At 33.8% G+C, this 11522-nt stretch overlaps 2 protein-coding genes across 2 annotated transcripts; both read right to left on the minus strand.

Annotated features, from left to right (window-relative positions):
* Nucleotides 1-1276: 1276 nt before the first annotated feature.
* Nucleotides 1277-5645, minus strand: LOC133201267 (N-alpha-acetyltransferase 50-like). The gene is made up of 5 exons (XM_061337063.1): nucleotides 5572-5645; nucleotides 2940-3076; nucleotides 2709-2828; nucleotides 2412-2478; nucleotides 1277-2090 (listed from the first exon to the last, which is right to left on the minus strand). Exons 1-5 carry the CDS (start codon nucleotides 5577-5579, stop codon nucleotides 1904-1906), a joined length of 519 nt encoding a protein of 172 aa, XP_061193047.1. The 5' UTR covers nucleotides 5580-5645; the 3' UTR covers nucleotides 1277-1903.
* A 3263-nt stretch (nucleotides 5646-8908) lies between these two features.
* Nucleotides 8909-11522, minus strand: LOC133201223 (E3 ubiquitin-protein ligase MIB1-like). Its single transcript, XM_061337017.1, has 4 exons — nucleotides 11162-11522; nucleotides 10624-10725; nucleotides 10166-10372; nucleotides 8909-9156 (listed from the first exon to the last, which is right to left on the minus strand). The coding sequence occupies exons 1-4, from the start codon at nucleotides 11520-11522 to the stop codon at nucleotides 8909-8911; spliced, it is 918 nt and encodes a 305-aa protein (XP_061193001.1).

Consider the following 11522-nt stretch of genomic DNA (forward strand, 5'->3'; position numbering starts at 1 on the left):
CGTTACATAGTTTTTTAGTTACAGGGTACGGGATGATACCTGGTTAGTAAATTCCATACCTGGCTCGGCTTCATTCTTGGATTAAAACCTTACAGAAACTGGACCGAGTGTAGGTACATTTCTGTTCATAGCAGAAAAACGCATGAGAATTCTTTTTTTAGTCCATCACATTTTCTCCCTTCCTGTTACAGGTACAAGTGTCGCTTTAACAGTCATGTACTTGTTCAAACTAATAGCTCTGTGCTCACTTTTGTATTTTAAGGATAAAGAACACAAAGAATTTTCTTTTTTTCTCAAAATTCTAATATCTTTGCTTGTACCCGGTAAATAGGTGCCACCACATAATTTAGTGAAAAGTGGGAAAATGAAACTTTACAATTCAATATAATTTTTGAGAAGTTTATAAAAAATATATGAAGTTTTGTTACTGTACAGTTTCTGGAAACATTACTGATAGTCTATTTTTACATTAAACACAATCAAAATGTTCTATTTAGATTTCAATTGAAAGATATATTGGAAGAAACAGCAATGTAACTCTTCTTAGCTAGAGATAAGAAAATTTGTTTATAGTATGTATCTTTAATGTACATGTACTTAACATACATGTACATATCAAATAATATCAGTTTATTCAAGTACTACATTTGCCAAATCTTTACTATTTAACAAGGCATAAATGTGAGCATTTACTCGTAACATTTGGCGAAGTGAATTAGATTGGATGTTCAGGTTACATAATGTAAGTAACATAACCTGGTTCAATATGCCACAGTATCAAAATATTACACTACACTGATACAATGAAATGTATGGAGATAATGAACAGTATTCAAGCTCAAAAGTCCACTAAACAATACAAATTTTGGAGCAGAGCAAACATGGACCTCTAAAACAATCAGGTGCCATGGAGGAGTGAGCATCCCTTGCCGACCCGTCACACCCACTGTGTGCTCCTTTTCATGATCGAGTACATGTAATAACGGAAAAATCCGTTGACAACTCAGGGTGCAAACAAAGGCCCAACAATTAGTATGAAAAACGTCAGTCAGCATTTGATTTAATGACAAACTGTATTTGCTGACAAGTTCATTGCATCAACCATAGAACCTACGAAATGATGACCCCAAACGAGACCGCCTCATCAACCCGCCTGCCAACAACTTACCCTGTTTTAGAAATTGTTCATCCATATTATATGCATTGCTTAATCAATATTCTCAGAATGCTTATTTTATAATAATTAGCAAATATTTCAATTACAATTCCCCTTTCCCCAAATATGTTTCCATTTGTATTTACCGAAAGTAAGGGAAGGGAAGGGAATCTCACAAACTTCTGTACTGCCATTAAGGCATACAATGCTATGAATCCCTCAAAAGTAAACCTCATGTACTATATTCAAAATAACCAGAGGCAATTAACTGATCATTCAATTTTATATGAGCAGAAAAAAGTTAATACATTGTAGATATATACATGTATATGAATGTTTTTACCAAAATAAATGTAACAATGAACATTTATACATGTATGTACATGTATCTACATATATAATGGAGAACATGCTTTTCATTTCCAATATTGAATCTTTGTTGATTCAGTTTGTTAGAACTATGAGTAAACACAATTGTTTGCTTCATTTATATATTTTGATTTTGAAAAGTTATGCATGTAAATATGTGTAGAAAATATATTAAAGTTGAAAAATAAAACAAAAAGAAACATTTGTGCAAGAGAAGTAAAGTATGTTTACAAATTGAAATTGAATTCTCAAAAACTAGTTTTCCTCCATTGTGTTCTTAGTTCTAAAAATTATTATTTGTACATAAAAACAAAAACAAAATAATTCCTTGAAAACAAAGCAAGAGCTGTTTATGTAAATACTGGGCGTTCCTCGGCTTCAATTTTCTCCATCTTGTTCTTTATTGTCTTTACTTTCACTTTTGTCTTTTTTACGGAATGACTTTTGTAACACATACGCATCCGCTGGCTCTATACGTTTATAATAATTCTTTTTTTCTTCCACAATCTCGAAACCAAACTTCTCATAGAATTTTATTGCACTCTCATTGTTCACTTGGACATGTCTGCAAGAAAATATCTTTCTTTATTATCATAAAAATGTTAAACAACCCTTTCTGTTTATATGTTAGAAAGGGGGGTCTGTTTAAGACTTGAAAGTCAAAATCATTCACACAATGAAAAGTATTTAGGGGTTAAATAAATATTCATAAATACATTGTATAAAAATTGAAATTGATGCCCTTTGCTGGGATTCATGAATGACAATTCAAAGCTAAAATAATTTGGTATATATCACCTTTACATCTAGAATTTGTATCAGAACAAAATGGTCTTTAGAGTATTGTTGGTTAATATTTATACAGGAAAATCTGAGCATCACTTACAGAAATACATTATCAAAATTATTATCTTCTTCACAGATCTTCAGGACATGCTCCACCATTGTTGTACCTAAAACATTAGAATATTGTTAATCATTAAAGCCATCAACCATTGTTGTACCTAAAACATTAGAATATTGTTAAAGCCATCAAACAATTGTATAGGGATCAAGAAGCTTGTACTGCAGGAGAACTTCTGTGAATGGCTTTTTCCTGTGTTTATGCCTTTATTTTGGAAATAGCTTTAAATATCATCTTTACAAATAAAATAAAGGTTTCAGAGTCAATATAAATGTTTACCGATGCCTAATCTTCTGTATGGAGCTAAGCAGCCTAAAGTCATAATGTACAGTCGTCTCTGCTGGTCGGAAGTGTCCACTCGACAACACACTGCTCCAACCACAATGTCATTGAAGTACGCTGTATTGACAAATAAAATACAGTCTGCATTCCAGAAAAATATCCCTGAAATACTTTATATTTTATTATTCCTATTTAAATAAGATAGATGTGTAAGAACAAAACACTTACCTAATTTTGCTAATTCTCCCACCTCTAGAACATCTTTATAGAATTTGTCATTGTATGTGACAGGAAAGACAACTTGGTTAAGGAGTTTTAGTTGCTTAATGTTGTGAGGAGTTATGTCCCCTAATTCAGTGTTTCCTCTGAAATCAAAGACGAATAAAAGATCTATTTAGTTAACTTAATGGATTAACAAAACTTATTGTCTGCTGAATGCATATCTAAAGCTCTCTGGACTGAATAATTTGGCATATAGGATGACAGAGAGCTACAAATTTTGCATTAAAATAAAATATCAATTTATGGTGGAAAAAATCATAAGAAGTTTGTCATCCTTTTCAGGCAGCTTACAGTGAACTGGGATATTTCCTTTTTTATGCATGTTTTGCCTCAAGCTAATGGTAAAAGAAACAAGAGACCCATTGGGTACAATGCTTGCCTGAGTCGCCTTGGCCCTGCTTTTCTTTAAGACATTGGCCCTACCAAACGCGGTCATTATTTGAACAGCTATGACAACAAACTTGAACCTAAACTTCATGATGATGCTTGCATATCAATATAACTAATCATGACCATGTTGTTCTATACAAGGAGATTTCTTTAAAGATTTATTTTTATTTGATTCTCTACTGCAGCCCAACCATACTCCCAAGGGTCAAAAACTTGAATCTATAAGACCTGATAATGTTTGTTGTCCATGAGGGGAATTCATAAGATTTTTCGCAATATATTCCTTGTAAAGCTTTGATACCCTAATGGCTATTGTCATTTGTGGCCTCACCCCATCATCTGGGGGCTCATTGTCAGAAACCCACAGTCTGTCTCGCTTCTCATAAGAGAAACAAGACCGACCGTGGGTTTACAACGATTCTGGGAGCTATGTTTTAACAAAACTAGAATCTGCAATACCTGAGGATACTTGCATATTTATATCACTTATCATGATCCTGCTGTACTTCAGAAGAAAATTTTTAAAACATATTTCCACATATACATATACCATGTAAAACTGCACCACAATTGGGGCCCCATCCTATCCCTCTGGCCATGAACAAACTTGAATCTGCTGGTGTGTTGTCTTTCAATTCTTTAATACATTAGTATTAGTAAGCAGACTTTAATAGTTATGAAGACACAATTCATACCTATTGTTCTTTACGTAATTATCAAATGTGTGCAAAACGGGAAAACTTCTACCCACCAAAAAAACATCATCAAATTATCACACTCAATTAAGGGGCCCACTAAGGGGTACAGGTAGAGTTTACCTCAATGAGCTGCATTAAATCTGCAATCTGCAATATCTGGGGATGCTTGCATTTTAAAATCACTAATAATAGCTAGTCCTGCTGTACTTGGAAAGAAGATTTTAAGCACATTTTCCTACATATTCCCATGTATAATTTTGATCTTCTACTGGGGCCTCAACCTACCCCCATAATTTGAACAAACTACACCTACACTACCTGAGGGTGCTTTCTTCTAAATTTTACTGATATTAGATTTTTAAAGATTTTTGCCTATATTCTTCAATGTACAACTTTGATCCCCTAATAGCCCCTTCAAAAAATGATCACTTCGAAAATTGACAATTTTGAATTAATTACTATGTAAAATTGTTAATTTACGAAGTAATCATTTTTTGGCCGAAATTTTGTCGCATTCATCATTAGTGTGACTGTATCAAGAAATCTGGTACTCACCATGTTGCACTGTTCGGCCTAGATAGAATGTTCTATCGTTAATGATAAATGTCTTACGGACCCAGTTTAACGATAGAATGCGTTCCGTGTATTGCCTATGTAGCAAAGAAAATACGGGAGATAACTCTAACTCTGTGCATTTACTATGAAAAATCCCAAGAGTTCCAAATGTCAACATGGTGTGTAAATTTCAAACGAGTAAAAACGTCGGTGAAAAAGTGTTGAATTCTTCCATTATATGGACTAAATGTTTAGATGAAAGGTATTTACAGTCTCAAAAAGGCTTGTTATGATTAATTTGACTGTTATTTTCAATGCAACTTCATTAATTTTCTCCAAAATCGTTTCGGAGTGATTCTGCAATTTTCTGCTACATTACGGGTATATGGGAGGCATTCTAACTGTGGTGAGGGCCTGTCCCGAGATACAGTTAGATTATTCTAACTATGTTCGGCCGTTTGGACACAAAATGCAACTGCAGCAAGTAATACAAAAAGTAGGTAAAAATAGCTACTTTGGGTAGGTTTAAATACCTAGGTAGCTATTAATAGCTACGTAGGTAGAAATAGTCTTTGGACTGGACCTGTGTACTTGACTACAACTAGGTTGAAATCATTTTCCATTTTGTTACGTATTAGAGATCGCGCCTCTACCAATCTATAAAAATACTACAGTTGAGAAACAAAATCTTGTTGATTCATGTATATTTAATGCGTTTAACTGATTCTTTAAAAATATTATTTTTTATATTATTGAGATACTGATAACAGTACAAACATTCGAATTTCCTCCTTAATGTCATGCCTTCTTAAACACTTTTAAAATCAGCCTTTAAAAAAAGTAGGTGCAAATAGCTGTAACCTGGATGTGATTTAAAGTTTCCAAGTCATAATTTACAAAATGGGGTTACAATTTCAAAATAATAAGAATTTTACCGTGTCATTCTGTAAAACAATTCCCGCTTTTCACGTTTCCAAACCTTTCCACTCTCATCAACACGCTTTGAATATGTTACCACTTTGTAATCACATCCAATGAAACACATATTTGATGAAGATTGAACCAAACCGTTTTGAAGTAAGTCGTACACAAACTGATTCGTACTGTTTTTAAGGACATACGCAACGTACCTTATCTACTGATAATTTTTCAAGATATTTTTAATATAAGATTATATTGCCATCAATTGTTCGTAGGCAAAAAATCATCATGCATTACCAGGGGGTTTGAAAAGATATCAATTGATGACAATTCTTGTATAATTCAAAGAAAAAATACAAAAATTACTAAACATATATTCTAGATGTTTTGTTTATCAAAACTTGTTTTAGAAGAAGTGTACAACAGCATATTTAAACATTAAAATGTAGCACTCAGTTCCTTAAAGTATTGGAACTCTTCAACTGCAGGGAAAAATGCAAATAAAGTTCAAACTACATTGCGTTTGTCCTTAGGGCAAGCAAAAATTTCTTATATGAATTTACAATATTACAGCAAGCTGATCAAATGCAGGTACAGCATGTGACCAAGGTGAAGATGATCTTAAGGTGAAATATCACTCTGCTCCAAATTTAATCATTTTTTTTTTAAATTCCCAACATTGAATTTCATCAACAACAACAGCATTAGATTCAAAAAGAAAATGATTACTTTTTCAGAAATATATATTATGTCTAATCATGATATGAAGAAAATTTGATATGGTGAATAGAAAGATCAATAATTTTTTATCTCACCATCAAAATAAATATATGATGTATGTATGAAAATAATATTTACTATCATACCTATCTAATTCACATTAGAAAACATACTGAAGCTTTGCTTTTTAAACCAGAATATCACATTGTTTTCTGTGCTTGCAAAAAAAATGCATCTATCTACAAGAGTTATCTTTCCATCTACAGGATTATCGTTGTTCAAATTTTTTTTATTAAAAAAAATATTAATTAATTGATTATAAAAATTCTTAATCTAAAATTTCTGTAACAATTAAAATAATTGTATATCAAGAGATAGAAATTTTAACAGTTTAAAGGAACTGAGTATAAATAATTTACTCTAGGTAAACTATTATAAGTATTGGCAATAGAAAATAAAAATCAATATTTGTAACATAGTTCAGCTTTGAATGAGTTAACTATAAAATGGTCCTCATTATTAATCTCAGGTAAGACAATTCATGGGATTGTTTTGGATAAATTCCTTGGAAAGTTATCTTTCTTATCAGAGGGATATTACACCTTTAAAAAATCCACAAACAATTACAAATCCGTGAAAAAGGCATAAAACACGGAACCCCCCCCCCCCCCCCCAAGAAATTTCTGAGGTGGGATCAGATGCCTAGGAGGTGTGAGCACCCCCTGTTGATCGGTCACTTCCGCCTTGAGCCCTATGTATTGATCAGATGGACGGAAATATCGTCGTCAAATATAGTACAAAAATAAAGGCCTAACAATTGATATGAACCACGTCAGCTCAAATAAGAACCAGTGAAAGATTATATTTGTTAACAGGGCCATTTTGGCGAACATAGAACTTACGAAATGCTGACAGTAAACAAGGTCATTGACATCCCTTTAACATCAACTTACCTGCTAGTAACCTGCCTCGGTTTGAAAATTGATCGTGCTCAGACCATATGCTTTTGAGTATCGAATATATAAGCTTGGAGACATATACACCATATGTAAGTGATAGCGGAATATTATACTAAAATATAAGAAAAGTTGACGATGGAAAAGCTGAAGTAATCTCGTTCGTTTGCCATACAATTTAATTGTTAGGTTTTTTATCGTCTATAGTCAGTAAAACATCCAAATATGAAATAGATGTGGCAGATTCTGTGGTGTCTTTTATTTCAGTCACTGGGATGTATCGAGTCGACATATGAATTGATAAAACGTTGTCAATATATCTGAATGTTATATAATGTCGAGTTGAAGGCCACAGCAAGTGTTTTCTTCTTTTCCTGTAGGAGTTTTTGAATTAATTCTGCTTCATAGGCATATAAAATCAGGTCGGCTAATAAAGGGGCACAATTAGTGCCCATTATGTGAGCGATTAATTTTCAGTATTTGTTAAATTGAAAATGTTTCCGGGGATATAGGAATGGACCACAGTCGGGTTAAAATTTTGCAAAGGAAAAAAATTATAACGATTTTCTTAATAAGAACAAATGGCTATAATTAGTCACTATACACAACATTCCTACATATATGTGTAGTAAAGATTCAAGTCTGTGGAAATAACCTTTACATTTAGCCTAGGGCCGCATAAGGAGGGGGTGTAACATGAAACAAGTAGCCCTGGGCTATAGGATTGGGCTTTTACAGTGGTTTTGATCTTTCCGTATACAAATGTACATTTATAGGAATAAATGCATATATAAAGAAATTCTTTTTAAAACATGTAGAACAGAAGTTCCACAATATTTTATATCGCAATACATACAATTGTGTACATCCCCTTGAAACGTACCTTAAAATTGTTTTGTTAAGTACTACTTGTCATTGGGAATGAACATCTTGAAAATTTTTCCTTTTAATTAACTTATTAACACATTGATTTATATGTAGATGTATATCATATTTGTCTGTTTTGGGCTCTTACACATGTAATTAGAAATAAATATTCTGTTCTGTATTTTTAACTATATATGCGTAGCTATAGATTACTACGCCAATGACATATGAAAGTAGTTACTTTCACTCCTGTTTGTCCAGTGCGCCCGGCGCACCCCCTCCAATTAATTGTCAAAGTTAGCGTAAATCATAGTTTCGTCGAAAAAATATAAGAAATGTCTACTCGGTAGACTTCATTTTTACCATACAAAATCTCTAGAATCCAGAAGCTTCTGGGGGCCTTCGCCTGGTGGGCCCCCACCAGAGCTTCGCCCTGGACCCACTGGGGGCCTCAAGGCGGCCCCCAGACCCCCTGCTTACTTTTTGCGCCCATCCTAACTTAAATTCCTGGATCTGCGCTGGTTGTCTGTCTATCAGATATATATACTTTTTAAGAAAGTTGTGAATGGATTTTAATGAAATTAAGGTTTTAAAGAAAGGCTAAAACTACAGTGAAGATTTTTTTTTATTAATATCAAAAGTGTACAGTAAGAACCTGTATTTTCACAGCATTCATTATCAGTTCTGTCCCCTAGTTGTACAGACAAGTATCAGGAAAATATTTTAAAATACATGTATACTGATCCATGCACTTTGTCGACACAAATGGATGTTCAGCAATTACACAGTATTGGTAATTAACAAAACTTTAATCCACTTCAGTTAATGATAACTGCTTTCCATATATAAATGACAGCGAGATCTCGCTGATAACGGAGATGCGTCTTGTTGCTAGGGAGTTGCGCCGGTGCCAGCCCCCGGAAGCGAAAGGATTTTCACAGGCTTCCTTAATGGACTTATTCTGCAGTAGCATCTCTGCGTAAACCTTGTCATTGGGGTCCTTGCTTTTCTTCACCATGTCCTCTAAATAATCTCTGTCGTGATCGATATTATACTCTACAATTACATCAGAGAGAGCTATTAGATAAATAAAGCATGCAGTTGAGGGTCACAGTGAAAGAAAATTTTCGCCCCAAGAAAACCATTGTCAACCTCGACAGCCGAGGTTGACAATGGTTTTCTTGGGTGAAAGTTTTCACTGTGACTTTCAACTGCATGCAATATTTATTATAATTTATACTATATAAATACATATTACGATGAACTGTACGCGCATGAATTCCGCAACTCCTCTTATCATGTCTTGTACCACTGAATAAAATTTAATGAAATTAAACCGTGCGCCTATTTTACTTTTTGATCGGACACGTATTTCGGGTTTCCAATAGCAAAACATAGACACTGCTATTCTTTCTATAATATTGAGGAGTACCCATCTCTTATTTGCAATTTCTCCTTTACCACTGAATAAAATTTAATGAGACTTTCACAGAATTTTTATTACACAGTGCCATTGTGCATCTCCTATTTTACGTTTTGATCGGACACTTGTTTCGGGTCTCCCACATGGACTTTGCCATTATAAACATATGGGAGACGGGGGTATCATTTTGTGAGTTCAGTGCTCACAGTACCACAACTTTTTTTTAAACAAAATAATGTTTCTCTCGGCGAATCAGATTTACCTAATTTTCACGAAAGTATAATATAAAATATCGTCTCCTTACGTATTACCATATAAACATTATCATTTCTAAATTGTAATTTTACCAAATATATACTGACAAATCTCTCACTCTCTCTCTCTCTCTCTCTCGTAAGAAGGGCGGTGGGTTAGAATAATTTTTGTTCTTGTTTGCCCATTTCTTTATTTTCTTGTGGTTTGTTTATTTTTATTATTATCATTATTAATTTTGGTTTGTTTGGTTTTATTTTATTAAGGAAGTCCGATCCCCAGGTTCTGAAACTCAGCAGTTATAATTAAATTATTGAAAATGCTCACAAAAAATGTTCCGAATTCACAAAGTAATGTGTATTTTTATAGTAAAATAGGTTGTGCACTCACCAAATTTTTGAAGTAGTTTAATCGCCTCAGCTTTGATGATAGAGTTGGTTTTGAAGATTGTTTTTAGCATTGTGAATCCGTGGCTGTCTCGGACGGCCATATTACAGCCATTCTTCAGTAAAAGTTCCATACAATTCAGGCTACTCTCTATCACGGCTATAAACAGACTGGTCCGCCCCTTGGCTCCAGTCGCCTCAATATTGGCACCTGATTAATTCACTCTTGTGATATTATTTAAACCAAAGAATTTTTATTGTAAATAAGAGAGAGAGAGAAATTTGGGTAATGCTACAAGTTTCACAAAGAATGTCTATGCATATTGAAGGTATTATAATGAAAACATTATTGAGGCAAGTAGAAATACATGTATATATATACAGCAGCTAGGGCTTTTCAACAAAAAAAAATCATTCAACAAAAGTAAAACTCAACATTTTGATAATTTTTTTCAGTCCTACCTGCGGTAATCAGTGCTTCCGCGATTTCTTCATAGTCATTGTACACGGATCTCATCAAAGGTGTGTAATTATGGGGGGTTTTCAATTCCAAATTGCACATCCCTTCAAAATTAAATGTATATACAGAATTCGAACAAATGAATGGTATTTGGATGAAACAATTCAATTCAGTTTACCAATTATGAAGGGGGCATAAATGTCCTTTGTTCTGTGTGCAAAACAATCTGAATTTATTGATACGGATGCTCGGGATCTAGACGATTTTAAAATATGAGTGCAGTTGTCCTTTGTAAATCAAGAATTATGTGGGAGGATCAAGTGTATTTTGCGGGAATTTAAGGGTAGAGCCAATTACATATTTGTTTATTTTTTTTATCATCAATTGACTAAAATATTCTTGGGGCTGTCAACACAATCTCACTTTGTAGCTGTATTGCATTTTATAGACTGATGGGTTAATACATATTAAGGACAGGGAAAATAATTAAATCACACTTCTAGTATATAATTTTTAAAAGAACATTTTTGCGGTATATACCTGTATTAAGAAGTTGTTTGGTTATTTGTAGATACCCCCTTTCCACTGCCTCATGGAGGGGTGTATTCCCGTTTTTGTCAATTATATTCACATCCGGTCTCGGATCACACTCCAACATAATTTGGACCAGTTCTGGATTTTCCAGATACACTGCGAGTCCAAGAGGGGAACGGAAATTTCCGGATCGTTTATTGAGACTTGCCGCCCCATTGGTCTTTATATACTGTCGCAGACCCTCCGCGTTACCAGTAGAAATTATCGTCCAAATACTGACCCCCTTTTCCTCCTTATCTTTTACTTTTTGTCCCCTGGGCGGATCAGAAGGGAGCTGAAAAGCCACACTTTTCCGACGACTGATCAT

Source organism: Saccostrea echinata, unplaced genomic scaffold, assembly GCF_033153115.1.
Source record: "Saccostrea echinata isolate AGI-Se365-2 ecotype Australia unplaced genomic scaffold, CSIRO_AGI_Sech_v1 ptg000043l, whole genome shotgun sequence".
NCBI classification, from domain to species: domain Eukaryota; kingdom Metazoa; phylum Mollusca; class Bivalvia; order Ostreida; family Ostreidae; genus Saccostrea; species Saccostrea echinata.